The sequence below is a fragment of the Danio rerio genome, chromosome 15, assembly GCF_052040795.2.
Source record: "Danio rerio strain M-AB ecotype USA chromosome 15, GRCz13ab, whole genome shotgun sequence".
Taxonomy (NCBI): domain Eukaryota; kingdom Metazoa; phylum Chordata; class Actinopteri; order Cypriniformes; family Danionidae; genus Danio; species Danio rerio.
The window spans coordinates 16,490,546-16,510,000 of record NC_141035.1 but is presented as its reverse complement, the minus strand read 5'-3'; the positions used below and the strand labels follow the sequence as shown (position 1 = coordinate 16,510,000).

At 40.4% G+C, this 19,455-nt stretch overlaps 2 protein-coding genes across 3 annotated transcripts in view; one reads left to right on the top strand and one right to left on the bottom strand.

The window, feature by feature from the left end:
- The window catches only part of si:ch211-116o3.5, a 135,890-nt gene that overhangs the window by 78,014 nt on the left and 38,421 nt on the right, over positions 1-19,455 (top strand). The window lies entirely within an intron of this gene.
- The window catches only part of LOC147840547 (calcium-activated chloride channel regulator 4A), a 28,041-nt gene that overhangs the window by 1,527 nt on the left and 7,059 nt on the right, over positions 1-19,455 (bottom strand). Inside the window, exons 6-12 of the mRNA XM_087283768.1 lie at positions 7,522-7,755; positions 7,167-7,391; positions 6,864-7,044; positions 6,651-6,757; positions 6,289-6,504; positions 5,833-6,097; positions 5,566-5,730 (exon numbers count right to left, since the gene is read on the bottom strand). Of these exons, the coding sequence (XP_087139894.1) occupies positions 5,566-5,730; positions 5,833-6,097; positions 6,289-6,504; positions 6,651-6,757; positions 6,864-7,044; positions 7,167-7,391; positions 7,522-7,755 (1,393 nt within the window). The remainder of the gene's footprint in view (positions 1-5,565; positions 5,731-5,832; positions 6,098-6,288; positions 6,505-6,650; positions 6,758-6,863; positions 7,045-7,166; positions 7,392-7,521; positions 7,756-19,455) is intronic.

Here is a 19,455-nt window from a genome sequence, read left to right as displayed (position 1 = left end):
GGTGACCAGAGCAATGTGTCAAAGCACATAATTCATCACAGACTTCTGGGTAAAAGATGACCAGTTTGGGCCTTATGGTAACTGTATTGCCAAAGATGCATGAAATGCACCCAAGATTATTAAGACTGAAAGTGACCTAGTCTAATAAGTAAGGATTTCTAATGCATCACATTAACATCTGAGAGCAGATATGGTGATTACCAACAGGCTAATGGCTTTGGCACCTGGACACATGACATGGCAAAGTGGCAATGTACTTGGGCCACAATACACAACTGCACAATCACTGGCAGCTGTCAGGTCTAAATGTTTTTGCTGACAAAGTGAAACCATTCACGACCACTTTGTTTTGAATGTAAGTACAAGGTAGAAGAGTAGCTGCCTGTGCTCTAGGCAGGTTAACAACAGGGAAAGATGGAGTTGAAAGGCAAAGGAGTGACAGGCCCAAATGCAGCTAATGGGGTGCTGAGATAAAGGGGATCTGAAGTGTCAGTAGGTACTTTGGAGACGGGGACACACCAAGTTGACGCTAAACAACTACCACCACAGAAAACCAACCATGTTGTCAGCTCACGTCTGCCGCGCCTAATCCCATCTAGACTAAAAACCTGCATGTGAACACACCAAAAGGATGGCAGCCTACTGAAACTGGACCTGAGTGAGAGAACATGTCTTTTCACACTTAGGGCTATATTTTAACGGTCTAGGCGCAAACACATTAATGGGGTTTCAGAATCCACTTTTGCTATTTTAAGGACTGAAAAATCCGCTTTGTGTCGTGGCACATGGTGTAACAGGGTTGAGATTATTCTTTTAATGGGTTATAGGTGTGTTTTGAGAATAAAATAATCAGAGTCTCATCTCACATTCCCTTTAAGAGTCAATTGCGTTGCGCCACAGCTCATTTGCTATTTACATGGTGGATTAAGTAAGTGGAAAAACTGAATGCTTCACTAGTGAGAAAACGGTTAAATAGAGCATCTAGAGCGTGAGAAAGAGCCTCCTCATTCTTTACTTTCACTTCCACTCTATTTCATGGATAAGGAAACGTGTTGTATGCACAGACATCCATTAGCCTACATAATTAATTTAGTTTGTTAAGTGCAAAAGGCGACGTGATGGCGCAGTAGGTAGTGCTGTCACCTCACAGCAAGAAGTTCGCTGGTTTGAGCCTCGGCTGGGTCAGTTGGCGTTTCTGTATGGAATTTGCATGTTCTCCTTGCGTTTGCGTAGGTTTCCTTTGGGTGCTCCATTTCACCCACAGTCCAAAGACACACGGTATAGGTGAATTGGGTAAGCTAAACTGTCCATAGTGTATGAGTGTGTATGGATGTTTCCCTAAGATGGGTTGCAGCTGGAAAGGCATCTGGTGTGTAAAAACATTCTGGATAAGTTGGCGGTTTATTCCGCTGTGGCGACCCCGGATTAATAAAGAGACTAAGCAAACAAGAAAATGAATGAATGAATGAATGTTTTTCATTTGTAAAGATATTTGCGTATTGCTGTACATCCTGTGTGTATTAAGCAATGTTTAATCGAGGTGCATAACTAACACACTCTGCGCTGGACTTTAGACCTGCTCTCAGCTGGTCTATTGCACAGTCCATTTTAGTTCTTCAAAATAGCAACGCACCAACAATGCGCCTTAACGCATCTTTTTTCTAGACTGAAACACCCATGAGTCCACAAAGTGGTGCAAATGGATTTTCTATTTAAACAACATGACACAAAACAGGAAAATTAAGATTGCATTGGTCTGAAAAAAGCAACACGTCAGGGCAAACACGTCTTGCGGCTAATTGCACTGGGTGTATGATAGGACCCTATATCTTTTTTCTTGTTACACAAATGGAAACTTGAACATGAATTATGCATAAACTAAGCATAAACAAATTGAAGCTTGGGAACCCCTGGGTCTTGAAGCTGGCCCATTCAGAAGATTCAGGGCTGGACAGTCCTATAGAGATGGGAAGATTCCCTGATTTACTTGGTGCATTGGTATAAACATTTAATTAGTGGTAATAAGTTTAAACTAGTGGACGCACGATTATTTTATTGCTAAGAAAGAAAGCAGTAATATGTGAACAATATCTTATTTGCAGATTGATTTCTCAAGCTCATTTTGCCATCACTGCTTCTGTGGAATATTGTGGTATCACAGCAATGGAAAGGTCCTGTGAAGTGCTTTGAAATGTGGATTTTTTATTTGATGTTTGATGTAATGTCAAGAGAAACACAAAGAGGGGGCGGGTCATAGATTAGCTCCACCCTTTTTAAAGAAGCAGCCAATAGCGTGTTGTTTTATCACAGCTCTGCCAGTGGTGAGTGGTTTAACTAATCAAATAATGATTAAAAATAATAAATCTTGAGGGGGCGGGCATGTCAGATACTAGAGAGCATTTGATTGGTCAGGATTTAATGAGAAACTAAAGTATTAGATGATGTAAAAAAAACTCTATTTAGTCGGTAGTGACAAACTACAAGTTTTACATGTTTAAATCAGTTTCTTCTAAACAGAAATTTTGTCACTGTTTTGGAACACACTAGCTTATAGACATCCTTGAAGATAAACATACTGATCCGAACATCTAAATAACTTTTACATTCATTTTTATTTTAATTTCACTAGCTGGACCTTTAACGTCGACCATGGATCAATTGATTCACCATGGCAAACAGTGAATATTTTCTGTGCTGTTTAATGCATTTGAGGTGGTGTGATTTCCTAAGTGCATAACTGACGTGCCACATGTATATTTATCATCTATATATTTTAGAAAGTATGTTACACTGGACTGCTGTAATAGGAATATGACCAATGTATAGTCAACTACATAACATACTTACATGAGAAAATATTGTAGTAAATAATTTACATTACATGCTACGTTTTTAAACCCTTTCACTCATACACACACAAGAAGAGTATAACAGATAATGGTATAATTGTTAAAAATGCAAATACTTTTTTTTTCACCTCAAGAACAGAAACAACACTCTGCTTGAATAACCAACGCAATCTGATGGCAATTCATAATATTTTGATTTAGTGGCTAATTCATATGAATTTGTAAAATCTAATTAATTCAATTTAGTATGATTTGCTCATCCCCCAATGACGGTTGGGTTTAGGGGTGGGGTTGGGTGCCACACCGCCTTTTAAAAATCTTACTTGTCCTGAAATCATACTAGTTTGTACGAATTAGCCACGTAACTGACAAAATGTAAAATAGTCACTTGAGTTCCTCGTGAGATCAAGATATAATAACACATCTATTGAACCATTCACTAAATTGATTTAAAGGGTACATATGGTGAAAAATCTACTTTTCAAGCATCTTGAACAGACATGTGTGTAGGTGTAGTGTACAGACCATCATATTGGGGTGTATAAACACACCCAGTGCTTTTTTTTCAGTTTAACAACATAAAAACGGTGGACCAATTAGAGCGGCTTTCAGAGCGACCGCATCTAGACGTTGGAGTGCGGTCCCCCTGCCCAACAATACTGATTGACAGGAGCGTCACCATAAGCTCAGTTTGTTGTTTATTTTTAGATGCAAGGCTCATTGGGCTCAACACAAGATCAACATTTACCACATGATCATGATCTAATCGGAATTATTGTTCGTAACTTTAGGTAGGTTTGCAAATGTGTACTTTTCATTGCATCTACCTTAAACTTCAGTCGTTTGCATTTCCGCAGTCACAGAAGCTCCCTGTGATCTTAACTAAGTGCAACTGGAAAGTGCGAGCGCGTTGCCTCACTTGCGCTTCTCTCCTTTGGAAATAAAATAATCAACTTGCCTGCAGGTCGCACACAAGGTCACTCTGCGCAGCGCCATGCATTTTAGAATTCTAAACATAGGTTTCTATCAGGGTGCACACAATGGCGATTCAAGTCAGTGGCTGACCGCGGCGCCCAGCCACGATTCGGGACATTTTATGTTTCTGCCACTCCACACAGTGCCATCTGAATTCATTTTAAATGACATCCAAATGTGCGTGTCTGGTGTGCCGTGTCGCAGCTCTCAGTGGCTCATCCAGTGTCTCAGTAAAAGTTAATTGAGTGTGCGTGGTTATTAGTCTCTGTGTACAAGCTCGGAACTTTAAACTAGCACACAGTTGGCTGTAAAACTGTACAAAGACACATGACTTTGTAGTCTTTGCTCGCTCTGTGTCCCAGTCGTACATGTACGGCTAAATGCTGGTCCTCTCAGTCATGTTGCTTCTCTCTGTCTGTCTGTCTGTTGCCAAATACAGAGCGGGGAGCTCTTGGCTCCACTCCCTTGTTACGTTGGGTGGGAAGTCGAAACTAATTTTCATGTAAAGCAACACACCCCTAAAACAGCAAGCTGTGTACACACCCTCGAAATGACACTTTATAACACATTATAATAAAAAAAAAAATCTGAACTGTGTTTTGAACTGAACCTAAACTGGCACACTCAGAAGAACCATAATATTAATATTAAATTTAAAAAAAGGGATAAACTAAAAAAATAATAATAATAACTGATTTGAAATGTAATGCGGTATCACATTATTTTGATGGCCCCGTTGACGTATTTTGTTGAACTTAAGTTACATTGCATCTACATGCCAACTAATTCTCATTATACTATAAGTAGACTGTTAGGTTGGAGTTAGAGTTAGCGTAAGTTAACATGTACTTGCAAAGTTTCTTATATTCACTTAGGAGTAGTACCAACAGATATTAAGCAGACAGTCTACTATTACTGAAATGAAAAGTAATTACCATGTATCTTGCATCTATTTTTCCAGAAAAAAATATCTAAATTAAATCACTGTGTCTATGTCAAATTGTCGAAAGTCAATTAATATTATATTATATTTTGATCAAACCGTTGCAAAAAAAACAAACAATTTCTTCGTCTTTTACTCTTGTTATGGATACGATAGCCAACAGCTAGCTCTCTGCAACTCTCACATGGTCGCCCACTTAAGCTAAGCAGGGCTGTGCCTGGTCAGTACCTGGATGGGAGACCACTTGGGAAAGCTAGGTTGCTGCCCGAAGTGGTGTTAGTGAGGCCAGCAGGGGGTGCCCAACCTGCGGTCTGTGTGGGTCCTAATGCCCCAGTATAGTGACGGGGCCGTCTTTCGGATGAGACGTTAAACCGAGGTCCCGACTCTCTGTGGTCGGTAAAAATCCCAGGATGTCCTTTGAAAAAGAGTAGGGGCTTAACCCCGGCATCCTGGCCAAATCTGCCCACTGGCCTCTGTCCATCATGGCCTCCTAACCCTCCCCATATCATGATTGGCATATCATCACTCTGTCTCCTCTCCACCAATCAGCTGGTGTGTGGTGTGCGGTATGGCGCAAAATGGCTGCCGTCGCATCATCCAGGTGGATGCTGCACACTGGTGGTGGATGAGGAGATTCCCCCCCCCATTGTGTAAAGCGCTTTGAGTGCCCAGAAAAGCGCTATATAATGAATTATTATTATTATTATTATTATTAATATTACGTTCTAATATATATTTATTTGACTGATTTATTATTTTATATGATCAATTTTAAAAAATATTGATCTAAGGGTTTACCGTTCACCACATATCCAGGTACATAAGGGGCACTGCTCCTTTTTTGCACTGCAAATTTGGTCTTTCCATCTTGATTCTTCGCTTTTACTTTCAAACTGCTTCTTCCTTTCACCATCTGTGTGAAATATCTAGAATAGATGCCGTCATCTTTAAAAGCATCAGCTCCTGTAAAAGATGGATCTCTGATTTATTTGGGTGCAGTATTGAAATGGACCATAAAGTGTATTTATGAGTGCACACTTTATTCACATACTACATGTTATTTACCTGCTCCATTGTCATTGAGTTGTAATTCATATTTAATCCCAGTTTCTGATTCGAGCGTAGCCCACACTTCAGCATTTATAACAGGCCTGTAATTCTGACTAACCTCAGCAAACACTACCAAAGGTTTAGTGCCATCGCTGACCTGCTGGTTCACATGGGTTTTGACAATGATTGGAGGAACATCCTCATTTGATGCTTGACTTGTAACTGTTATTGTGAATGCCTGATTTATTGTAGTTCCAATACTGTACTTCCAGTCCCCAGTCTATCAAACACAAGGTTGAAAAATTAGGTCAGCAATGTATTATTTAACCTTTATATAATTTGAATAATTTATTTCACAAACTTGATCATATTTATCTAAAACTCATGGCCAAGGTGTCTTTTATTATTATGATAATTCTTGTTTTATAAGTTGTGGTATGAGCAATAAATATTTGATAAAGGTTGCTATACCTCTGCAGTTCCTGGTAGAGTTAAAGTTAAAGTCTTCAGCTGATTATCAGATTTCATGTCTGTCTCACGGTAGATTAATGCACTTGGTGACTCTATGTACACACTGGGTTCTTTTGTTTGATAAATCATTACAAAGTTGGTTTTGTTGCCAACAGTCTGATCCACTGATACTGTCCCATTGAACCAATTGGATGTTGTTGTTCCTGCACTTTCCAACTAAGTTCATCACACACACACACACACACACACACACACACACACACACGTAAAAAAAAACATAAAAAATGATTAATATACTCAATATGGATGACACTTTGAAAATAATAAATGCATAGTGGGAAATGAGAGATTACATGACAAACCTGAACTGGTTCTTTTGTGTAATCTCCAGTTGACAATGTAAGTGAAGCAAATGCATCCATTAACTGGTTGGATGAGATCACATCATTGGATAGGATGAATTTCCCCCCTATTTTCATCATGAGATATTTTTGCATTAGGTCATAAACTGGTGCTTACATTGGATGATATAAACATTTTCACAGTTAGTTATTAATCGTGCTAATATCACTAACCAGTTTGTTCTGCCATTACTAACAGTGCTTTAACTGCGTCCTTACTAAAAGCTAACGTGCTAATTATGGCACCACTTTGGATTGCAGATGGAACACAGGCATCAATGTTGTCTGTTGCCTGGCCATCTGTCAGAAAGATTATTTCATCTCCTAATGCATCGCCATTGTCTCCTTGAAGTACCTGATTGATTGAGGTAAAAGAGCATGATTGAAATAGAACTCCATAAACCTTACATTCAAACTCATACATTAAAAACATGCATTAAAAACAGGCATTCTAGTCTAGTACACTTAACATGTTACCTTTAAGCCTTCCTGAAGGCCCAAACACATTTCTGTTGATCCCGTTGCTAATTTTGGCAACAATCTGATGAGATGCTCTCTTGTGTCATCACTGTCAATCACAGTTAACTGGCTGAGAGTATTGGGTTGACTACTAAAGGTTACAATTCCCACACTGGCTTTTTCCTCAATAATAGTCCGGAGGAAAAGTGTAGCCGCCTGCTGCAGTAGCAGAATTCTATTTCCCTAGAAAATGAGTGAAAGAAACAACATAAACCTGTTTCTTCTGGCTGAAAACGTATCAACACAAAGGGTATCAATATTGAATAGGTTGCATCTTTGTTTTCAGATTAAGCAAATGTCTGTTATTGCATACACGCATGCTTCCTGAGACATCAAGGATGAGACAAAGAACTCGATTTGTCCGCTGCACAACTTTGAAAGTTGTATTCGGTGGATGAGTCAAATCTTGTGATGGTAGTGAAGAGAGGTGGTTTTTATCCACTGAAGTCTCAAAAATCGTGGTCCATGTTGCATCATTGCCACATTTTATATTTTGCTGGCTTGGGGCTTCAGAATTGTGGTCATTTTCACGACAAAATGTGGTCACCTAAACAAAATGATTTGCAGATTTTAATAAACACTCAACAAAGATTAGGGCCCTGTTTACATTAATACATTTTAGTTTTAAAACGCATCTGTTAAAAAGTTTTAAAACGCTACGGTTATGCCTTTCGTCCACACCACCTCAGAGTTTTGGAGCTTAAAAAACAGAGCATTTTGAAAACGCTGGAGAGGTCATTTTCATTTTAAACTGCAACTGCTTTATATCAGTATGATTGGGGGAAAATGGAGACATCTAAAAATGGAGGCGTGGCTGCAGATATTCTCCTATCTGATTGGGGCTGTTTTTCAATATTAAGTGCACAAAGTTCAGTATTGCATCCTTTCCTTGCAAGTTTAGACATTGCAAGTTTAATATGGAAAACAAACTCCTGAGGACAGGCACGTCGAGTAAATCTTCAAAGGGAACAGCGTAGCTACTTTATAACATCATTCACATCACCCTGGCTACGTTGTTTTACAATCTTTACCATAAAATAAAAACATGATATAAGGAACAATAAAGTTAACATTTTAACAGACACAAAAAATGTTGAGGTGTTGTGTAGCTGCATATATATATATATATATATATATATATATATATATATATATATATATATATGTATATATATATATGTATATATATATATATATATATATATATATATATATATATATATATATATATATATATATATATATATATATTAATGACCATCATCTTTACTGTATGCATATTTAAACACAAAAAACAGAGCCTATAACATAACTGCCTACTTTCATTTTCATTGAAAAATATAAAACATACTCTTTCTGAATATTAGTTTTAATAATCAATGATGGCCATTATAATAAGTTTATACAATATAGCAATCAGTCAAATGTGCAGAATCAATGTACTTGGTTACATAAGTTAATATTTAAACTTATCTTTGCACAGGTTACCTGAGAACAAGTAATACATTTAAAAAACAGAAGAGTCATTAGATAAACACAAAATAAATTAAATATCGAGTTTAACAACTTTGGTGAGATGACATCCAGCGGTAGATCTTTAATGAACTGTCCGGCGTGCGCTGCTCTCACCTGGGGAAGTGTGCTTAAAAGGATCCTCTGACTGCATAAGGTTCTGATGTCAGCATACGCTGCAGCACATGCCAGTGTGTGTGTGTGGTCACATAATGTATATTTTTAGCGGTATAGTAGGGACGGAGATCTTTTCAGAAAGGCTAGATGAAATGCCAATAGGGACGTGGAACAATTTCGTTCTAAACCGCAGTTCAAAAACTAAAACATATAAGTGTAATTGGGGCCTAAGCCTTAGAATTTAGAATACTGACAACTCTTAAATGAATTGTTTACCCAAAAATGAAAATTTTGTGTCATTATTTATGTTTTACATTATTCTGGTCGCTTGATGATATTTCAGTTCAACCACATGGTCTGTTTTGAGGAGGACTGTGAACTAGTTGGGAATCATTGTGTCATTGGAGGATCAGAGAGTTTAAAAAATATTTTAAAAAGTATCTTAATTTTAGTGCTGTCAAAATTAGTGCATTAACAGACGTGATTAATTTAAAATATAATGTACGGAATTAACGCAGTTTTTTTTAATTTCCTGTAGTGGCCAACGTGTGTTTAACGTGCTAAAAAAATATGGATAAGACCAAGGAAGCACTTTTAGAAGGAAAGTTTCAATATAAAATCAACACGCTATCCAGCGTTTCCTCCAGACTTTCATGCAATTTCAGGAGTTTAATTTTTAATCTTTAGACTTTTAACTGCCGTTCAGCAGTTCACTGTCATTCAGCATATTTTCATTCAGGATGAAAATATAAAGTAAGGGCAGCTGGAGGAGTGCTGTTTTAAAGGAATTTGATACCGCATGGCGAACTCAACAAAAAACCTCCCCATTTCGGGACTCGGGTGGTCTTTTAAAGTAATCAAAAAATCGCTGCTTACATGGTAAACTCTTAATCAGAGTATTATCTTAATCATAAAACCAGAGTATTGGTGTCAATGTAAATGTACTCAGGGAAAGTGCCACATGATGTCGCAAGCTACTGTATCAAAGACATTCCTCTGCCTTTAAGGGTGCTTTCACACTAGCACTCTTCTAAACTCGGGTGCGCACCTGTGAACCGTACCTGAGTCCGCCTGAAAGAGGTGGTCTAGGGTACGGTTCATGCGAACTCTGGTACGGTTTACTTCTGATGTGAATGAAATCGTACCAAATAACGGACAAACAACAAACTATCGTTTTCATAATGTTTGTTCGTGTGTGTATCTGTCTGTCACGTTTCGTACCTTGGTGAGATGAGCGGGACTGAGCCAGAGCAAGCACAGTGATAAACAGTGATGTCTGCTTGTCCCCTCCAAAAACTGCTTCTGCAGACACTGTGTTCTCAATGTTTATAACATTTTTGCGGCAGAGGGACGCGAGTCGATTTCTGTATGTCCAAAACTAAAAGCTTCAGTAAAAGCAGAATGACTGCAATGTGCGGGCGTCTTCCATTTCGGTGCTTGCTTTCGTGACCGTCACCTAGCAACGACCATAAACAAAACAGCAATTTGATGACGCAAGTGAACACAAACCAACCGAGGAGGTGGCAAGGGGAGACAATCGAACTTGGCTATACGGTCCAGGCAAATAAACCAAGTGTGAAAGCACCCTCAGTTGAATCCCTGCGCCCTCAGATGTTTTGTTAAGTTTGATGTGTTTGCCACTACATGCAACTTTTGTAAAGCGTCTCCTTCACGTTGCTGTGTCAGAATCTTTGCTTGTAAAATACAACCATACTTTACAATGCTTAGTCCCAGCAAATTTGATGAACGCGATCGTATGTGATGATGAATCTAAAGAGATCCCTTGCTCTCCGGGTGTGGTGTATTCTGCGCATTGTCTGTGTGTGTGTGTGTACACGCGTTTTCTAACAACAAGAGCAAACACTTGACATCGCTGGCTGTCCAAAGTCTTTTTAGGGCATTCTATATGTATTTTATAGTCTTTGCGGTGTCCGTATCCCTCAAAGCTGTTTAGAATTAAATGTTTACAGATGGTGTGACCAAAGTCCCTATAAGATGTCCATAGTCTTTGGTACGTGCCTTTGATGTACCTCTTGGCCACATTGTCCCCCAAAAATGTCAATAGACTAAAAAGTCTTAACAAATGTTAAGGAGGACTAAGCAAAATTATTTCTACTTTATAATTATTGTTCTCAACTTGCAATACAACTTTACAATGAGTACAGAATACTTTATTATTATAATAATTTTTCATTTTCCATATTTGCAATGCCTGTATTCTGGATTTTTTGTAGTCCACTTAGAATTCAACATAGAAATCATTTTTGTTTGTTATTGGCATTGGTTGTTTTGAAATTTAAATGGCACTAACATGCCTTTGTTTTTATTTTAGTAATAAATAGGGTGATTAATAGGGATGTAACGGTATTGTAGATACCGTCATACCGCAATATTAATTTTTTTCGATATTACCGAAGTCGCATGACTTTTTGTTATTAGGCTGGCTTGTCAAAGCCAGACTACTGAAATGCTATTTAAACTTATTATTATTAGGCTGGCTTGTCAAAGCCAGACTACTGAAATGCTATTTAAACTTATTATTATATTTAGGCTGGCTTGTCAAAGCCAGACTACTGAAATGCTATTTAAACTTATTATTATTTTTATTTTTTTTTTTATTAATCTTCTGAGACTAAATTTCTAACTCTATCTCCTCCTAGAGCTTTTGAGCTATTACCACCAAACTTGCTCCAGACCTCCAAACTATTCTGACTCGTGTTGCTATATCTCCTCAGACTGATCCGACTTTCGGTTTTCCGAAAAACGTCCCGGGACTGTCGGAAAAATCCCATAGGCTTAACATTGGATCAAACTTTGTGAGCTCATAACTCTGCATCAGACTGTCACACAGACTTCTAACTGGGCTCATTTAACTCAGACTATCAAACTGCCAATGACTGATCACCTTCAAACTTTCTAGCCACGCCCTAGCAACCACTTTTGGACCCTAGTAACTGTCCCATAGACTTCTATTCAAAAGACTCTCATTGACTTAACATGGGATCAAACTTTATGAGCTCATAACTCTGCATCAGACTGTCCTACAGACTAATGGCTGAGCTCATTTAACTCCGACTACCAAACTGCCAATAACTGATGAGCTTTTAACTTTCTAGCCACTCCCCTAACTACCACATACTGCACCCTAGCAACTGTCCCGTAGACTTCCATTCAAAAGACTCTCATTGACTTAACATGGGATCAAACTTTGTGAGCTCATAACTCTACATCAGACTGTCATAGAGACTAATGGCTGAGCTCATTTAACTCAGACTACCAAACTGCCAATAACTGATGAGCTTTTAACTTTCTAGCCACACCCCTAACTACCACATACTTCACCCTAGCAACTGTCCCGTAGACTTCCATTACAAAAGACTCTCATTGACTTAACATGGGATCAAACTTTGTGAGCTCATAACTCTGCATCAGACTGTCATAGAGACTAATGGCTGAGCTCATTTAACTCAGTCTAGCCAGCAGCCAATCACTGATGGCCTTTTAACTTTCTAGCCACACCCCTAACTACCACATACTGCACCCTAGCAACTGTCCTATAGAATGTAATTAGGTGTGCTATCGAATGCTTATAATTCTAACATGCTAATGACATGCCAATCATGCTAGCAACATGCTACTCATATGCTAATCATGCTAATGACATGCTAACTCATACTGGAAACATGCTAATGACATGCTAATTTGTACAAGAATCATGCTAGTAACATGCTAATTCATACTAGACTCATGTTAATAACTGGCCTACATGCATATCTTTGCTTAGCAGTGTCCTATTGACTTGGGGGATGGCTCATCTGACTCAGACAACCAATGAGCATCTCAATATGATAATGAAGCTCACAAGCCACGCCCCCAAATTGATTCCATAGACTTCCATTAAAATAGGCCAAGATGCATATCTTTGCATAGCAGTGTCATAGAGACATGGGGGTTGGTTCATTTGACTTAGACAGCCAACCACATTCAAGTGCACTCTGTAACCTCGCCCATAGCAACAAAACAGAGTACCCTAGCAACCATTCATCAACAGCTATATCTCAGCATCAGAACATCGTAGAGACTTGGAGATTGGCTCGTTTGACTCATGCTAGCAAACGGAACTTCCTAAATGCTACACATGCTAGCAGTGATTAGCTACATGCTAATATTGACTAGCCAAGTACTGTAACTTGCTAGAAATGCTTACTAAGTATAAATGTTTTATCAAGCATGTATGTAAGGCTTGCCTAGTAACCAACCAGGGTACCCTAGCAACTGCCTAGCAACCACCCAAATTACCCTAGCAACCGCCTAGCAACCACCTAGCAACGGCCTAGTAATGCCTTAGTAAGGGCCTAGCGACCACTCAGGACACCCTAGCAACCGCCTAGCAATGCCTTAGCAACCACTCAGAATACCCTAGCAACCACATAGCAACACCTTAGCAACCACCTAGCAACCACTTGGGACACCTTATCAACCGCCTAGCAACACCTTAGCAACCACCTAGCAACCAGTCAGAACACCCTAGCAACCGCCTACCAACGCCTTAGCAACCACCAAGCAACCACTCAGGACACCCTAGCAACCACCTAGCAACACCTTGGCAACCACCTAGCAACCACTCAGGACACCCTAGCAACCGCCTAGCAACGCCTTAGCAACCACTCAGAACACCCTAGCAACCACCTAGCAACACCTTAGCAACCACCTAGCAACCACTTAGGACTCCATAGCAACCACCTAGCAACACCTTAGCAACCACCTAGCAACCACTCAGAACACCCTAGCAACCACCTAGCAACACCTTAGCAACAACCTAGCAACCACTTAGAACACCCTAGCAACTGCCTAGCAACACCTTAGCAACCACTCAGAACACCCTAGCAACCACCTAGCAAGACCTTAGCAACCACCTAGCAACCAATCAGAGCACCCTAGCAACTGCCAAGCAACAACCTAGCAACCACTCAGAACACCATAGCAACCACCTAGCAACACCCTAGCAACATCTTAGCAGCCACCTAGCAACCACTCAGGACACCCTAGCAACTGCCTAGCAACGACTTTGCAACCACTCAGAATACCCTAGCAACCACCTAAGCATGCTATGTGACATGCTAATTCATTCTAGAGTCATGCTAGTAACATGTTAATTCATACTACAATCATGCTAATAACATGCTAATTCATACTAGAATCATGCTAATAACATGCTAATTCATACTAGAATCATGCTAGTAACATGCTAATGCATGCTAGAATCATGCTAATAACAGGCTAATTCACGCTAGATTCATGCTAGTAACATGCTAATTCATACTATAATCATGCTAATAACATGCTAATTCATGCTAGAATCATGCGAGTAACATGCTAAATCATGCTAGAATCATTCTAGTAACATGCTAATTCATACTAAATCATGCTAATTCATGCTAGAATCATGCTAATAACCTGCTAATTCATACTAGAATCATGCTAGTAACAGGCTAATTCATGCTAGAATCATGCTAGTAACATGCTAATTCATGCTAGAATCATACTAGTAACATGCTAATTCATGCTAGAATCATGCTAGTAACATGCTAATTCATGCTAGAATCATGCTAGTAGCATGCTAATTCATACTAGAATCATGCTAGTGACATGCTAATTTATTCTAGAATCATGCTAGTAACATGCTAATTCATGCTAGAAGAATGCTAATAACATGCTAATTTATACTAGAATCATGCTAATAAAATGCTAATCTGTACTACACTCATGCTAATAACATGCTAATCCATGCTAGAATCATGCTAATTCATGCTAGAATCATGCTAATAACATGCTACTTATACTTTTTCAAACTGTTTTTAAACTAAATAAACTATTACCAACAGGCTTTGTCAAGCCAGCCTCAAAGTTTGTCTCGACGAACTTTACTGTCTAGTTTTTATTATTCTTCTGAGACTAAATTTCTAACTCTATCTCCTCCTAGAGCTTTTGAGCTATTACCACCAAACTCGCTCCACACCTCCAAACTATTCTGACTCGTGTTGCTATATCTCCTCAGACTGATCCGACTTTCAGTTTTCCGAAAAACGTCCCGGGACTGTCGGAAAAATCCCATAGGCTTAACATTGGATCAAACTTTGTGAGCTCATAACTCTGCGTCAGACTGTCACACATACTTCTAACTGGGCTCATTTAACTCAGACTATCAAACTGCCAATGACTGATCACCTTTAAACTTTCTAGCCACGCCCTAGCAACCACTTTTTGACCCTAGTAACTGTCCCATAGACTTCTATTCAAAAGACTCTCATTGACTTAACATGGGATCAAACTTTATAAGCTCATAACTCTGCATCAGACTGTCCTACAGACTAATGGCTGAGCTCATTTAACTCAGACTACCAAACTGCCAATAACTGATGAGCTTTTAACTTTCTAGCCACACCCCTAACTACTACATACTGCACCCTAGCAACTGTCCCGTAGACTTCCATTACAAAAGACTCTCATTGACTTAACTTGGGATCAAACTTTGTGAGCTCATAACTCTGCATCAGACTGTCATAGAGACTAATGGCTGAGCTCATTTAACTCAGTCTAGCCAGCAGCCAATCACTGATGGCCTTTTAACTTTCTAGCCACACCCCTAACTACCACATACTGCACCCTAGCAACTGTCCTATAGACTGTAATTAGCTGTGCTATTAAATGCTTATAATTCTAACATGCTAATGACATGCCAATCACGCTAGCAACATGCTACTCATATGCTAATCATGCTAATGACATGCTAACTCATACTGGAAACATGCTAATGACATGCTAATTTGTACTAGAATCATGCTAGTAACATGTTAATTCATACTAGACTCACGTTAATAACTGGCCTACATGCATATCTTTGCTTAGCAGTGTCCTATTGACTTGGGGGATGGCTCATCTGACTCAGACAACCAATGAACATCTCAATATGATAATGAAGCTCACAAGCCACGCCCCCAAATTGATTTCATAGACTTCCATTAAAATAGGCCAAGATGCATATCTTTGCATAGCAGTGTCATAGAGACATGGGAGTTTGTTCATTTGACTTAGACAGCCAACCACATTCAAGTTCACTCTGTAACCTCGCCCATAGCAACAAAACAGAGTACCCTAACAACCATTCATCAACAGCTATATCCCAGCATCGGAACATCGTAGAGACTTGGAGATTGGCTCGTTTGACTCATGCTAGCAAACGGAACTTCCTATATGCTACACATGCTAGCAGTGATTAGCTACATGCTAATATTGACTAGCCAAGTACTGTAACTTGCTAGAAATGCTTACTAAGTATAAATGTTTTATCAAGCATGTATGTGGGGCTTGCCTAGTAACCACCCAGGGTACCCTAGCAACTGCCTAGCAACCACCCAAATTACCCTAGCAACCGCCTAGCAACCACCTAGCAACGGCCTAGTAATGCCTTAGTAAGGGCCTAGCGACCACTCTGGACACCCTAGCAACCGCCTAGCAACGCCTTAGCAACCACTCAGAATACCCTAGCAACCACCTAGCAACACATTAGCAACCACCTAGCAACCACTTGGGACACCTTAGCAACCGCCTAGCAACACCTTAGCAACCACTCAGAACACCCTAGCAACTGCCTAGCAACGCTTTAGCAACCACCTAGCAAACACTCAGGACACCCTAGCAACGACTTAGCAACCACCTAGCAACCACTTGGGATACCTTAGCAACCGCCTAACAACACCTTAGCAACCACCTAGCAACCAGTCAGAACACCCTAGCAACCGCCTAGCAACATCTTAGCAACCACCTAACAACCACTCAGGACACCCTAGCAACGACTTAGCAACCACTCAGAATACCCTAGCAACCACCTAAGCATGCTATGTGACATGCTAATTCATACTAGAATCATGCTAGTAACATGCTAATTAGGCTGGCTTGTCAAAGCCAGACTACTGAAATGCTATTTAAACTTATTATTATATTTTTTATTATTCTTCTGAGACTAAATTTCTGACTCTATCTCCTCCTAGAGCTTTTGAGCTATTACCACCAAACTCGCTCCAGACCTCCAAACTATTCTGACTCGTGTTGCTATATCTCCTCAGACTGATCCGACTTTCGGTTTTCCGAAAAACGTCCCGGGACTGTCGGAAAAATCCCATAGGCTTAACATTGGATCAAACTTTGTGAGCTCATAACTCTGCGTCAGACTGTCACACATACTTCTAACTGGGCTCATTTAACTCAGACTATCAAACTGCCAATGACTGATCACCTTTAAATTTTCTAGCCACGCCCTAGCAACCACTTTTTGACCCTAGTAACTGTCCCATAGACTTCTATTCAAAAGACTCTCATTGACTTAACATGGGATCAAACTTTATGAGCTCATAACTCTGCATCAGACTGTCCTACAGACTAATGGCTGAGCTCATTTAACTCAGACTACCAAACTGCCAATAACTGATGAGCTTTTAACTTTCTAGCCACACCCCTAACTACCACATACTGCACCCTAGCAACTGTCCCGTAGATTTCCATTACAAAAGACTCTCATTGACTTAACATGGGATCAAACTTTGTGAGCTCATAACTCTGCATCAGACTGTCATAGAGACTAATGGCTGAGCTCATTTAACTCAGTCTAGCCAGCAGCCAATCACTGATGGCCTTTTAACTTTCTAGCCACACCCCTAACTACCACATACTGCACCCTAGCAACTGTCCTATAGAATGTAATTAGGTGTGCTATCGAATGCTTATAATTCTAACATGCTAATGACATGCCAATCATGCTAGCAACATGCTACTCATATGCTAATCATGCTAATGACATGCTAACTCATACTGGAAACATGCTAATGACATGCTAATTTGTACTAGAATCATGCTAGTAACATGCTAATTCATACTAGACTCACGTTAATAACTGGCCTACATGCATATCTTTGCTTGGCAGTGTCCTATTGACTTGGGGGATGGCTCATCTGACTCACACAACCAATGAGCATCTCAATATGATAATGAAGCTCACAAGCCACGCCCCCAAATTGATTCCATAGACTTCCATTAAAATAGGCCAAGATGCATATCTTTGCATAGCAGTGTCATAGAGACATGGGAGTTGGTTCATTTGACTTAGACAGCCAACCACATTCAAGTTCACTCTGTAACCTCGCCCATAGCAACAAAACAGAGTACCCTAACAACCATTCATCAACAGCTATATCCCAGCATCGGAACATCGTAGAGACTTGGAGATTGGCTCGTTTGACTCATGCTAGCAAACGGAACTTCCTATATGCTACACATGCTAGCAGTGATTAGCTACATGCTAATATTGACTAGCCAAGTACTGTAACTTGCTAGAAATGCTTACTAAGTATAAATGTTTTATCAAGCATGTATGTGGGGCTTGCCAAGTAACCACCCAGGGTACCCTAGCAACTGCCTAGCAACCACCTAAATTACCCTAGCAACCGCCTAGCAACCACCTAGCAACAGCCTAGTAATGCCTTAGTTAGGGCCTAGCGACCACTCTGGACACCCTAGCAACCGCCTAGCAACGCCTTAGCAACCACTCAGAATACCCTAGCAACCACCTAGCAACACATTAGCAACCACCTAGCAACCACTTGGGACACCTTAGCAACCGCCTAGCAACACCTTAGCAACCACTCAGAACACCCTAGCAACTGCCTAGCAACGCCTTAGCAACCACCTAGCAACCACTCAGGACACCCTAGCAATCACCTAGCAACACCTTAGCAACCACCTAGCAACCAATTGGGATACCTTAGCAACCGCCTAACAACACCTTAGCAACCACCTAACAACCAGTCAGAACACCCTAGCAACCGCCTAGCAATGCCTTAGCAACCACTCAGGACACCCTAGCAACCACCTAGCAACACCTTAGCAACCACCTAGCAACCACTCAGGACACCCTAGCAACCGCCTAGCAACGCCTTAGCAACCACTCAGAATACCCTAGCAACCACCTAGCAACACTTAGCAACCGCCTAGCAACCACTTAGGACTCCTTAGCAACCACCTAGCAACACCTTAGCAACCACTCAGAACACCCTTGCAACCGCCTAGCAACACCTTAGCAACAACCTAGCAACCACTCAAGACATCCTAGCAACCGCCTAGCAACACCTTAGCAACCACCTAGCAACCACTCAGGACACCATAGTAACCACCTAGCAACACCTTAGCAACCACCTAACAACCTCTCAGAACAACCTAGCAACCGCCTAGCAACACCTTAGCAACCACCTAGCAACCATTCAGAACACCCTAGCAACCACCTAGCAACACCCTAGCAACCGCCTAGCAAGACCTTAGCAACCACCTAGCAACCAATCAGAGCACCCTAGCAACTGCCTAGCAACAACCTAGCAACCACTCAGAACACCCTAGCAACCGCCTAGCAATGCCTTAGCAACCACCTAGCAACCACTCAGAACACCATAGCAAACACCTAGCAACACCCTAGCAACCGCCTAGCAACATCTTAGCAACCACCTAACAACCACTCAGGACACCCTAGCAACGACTTAGCAACCACTCAGAATACCCTAGCAGACACCTA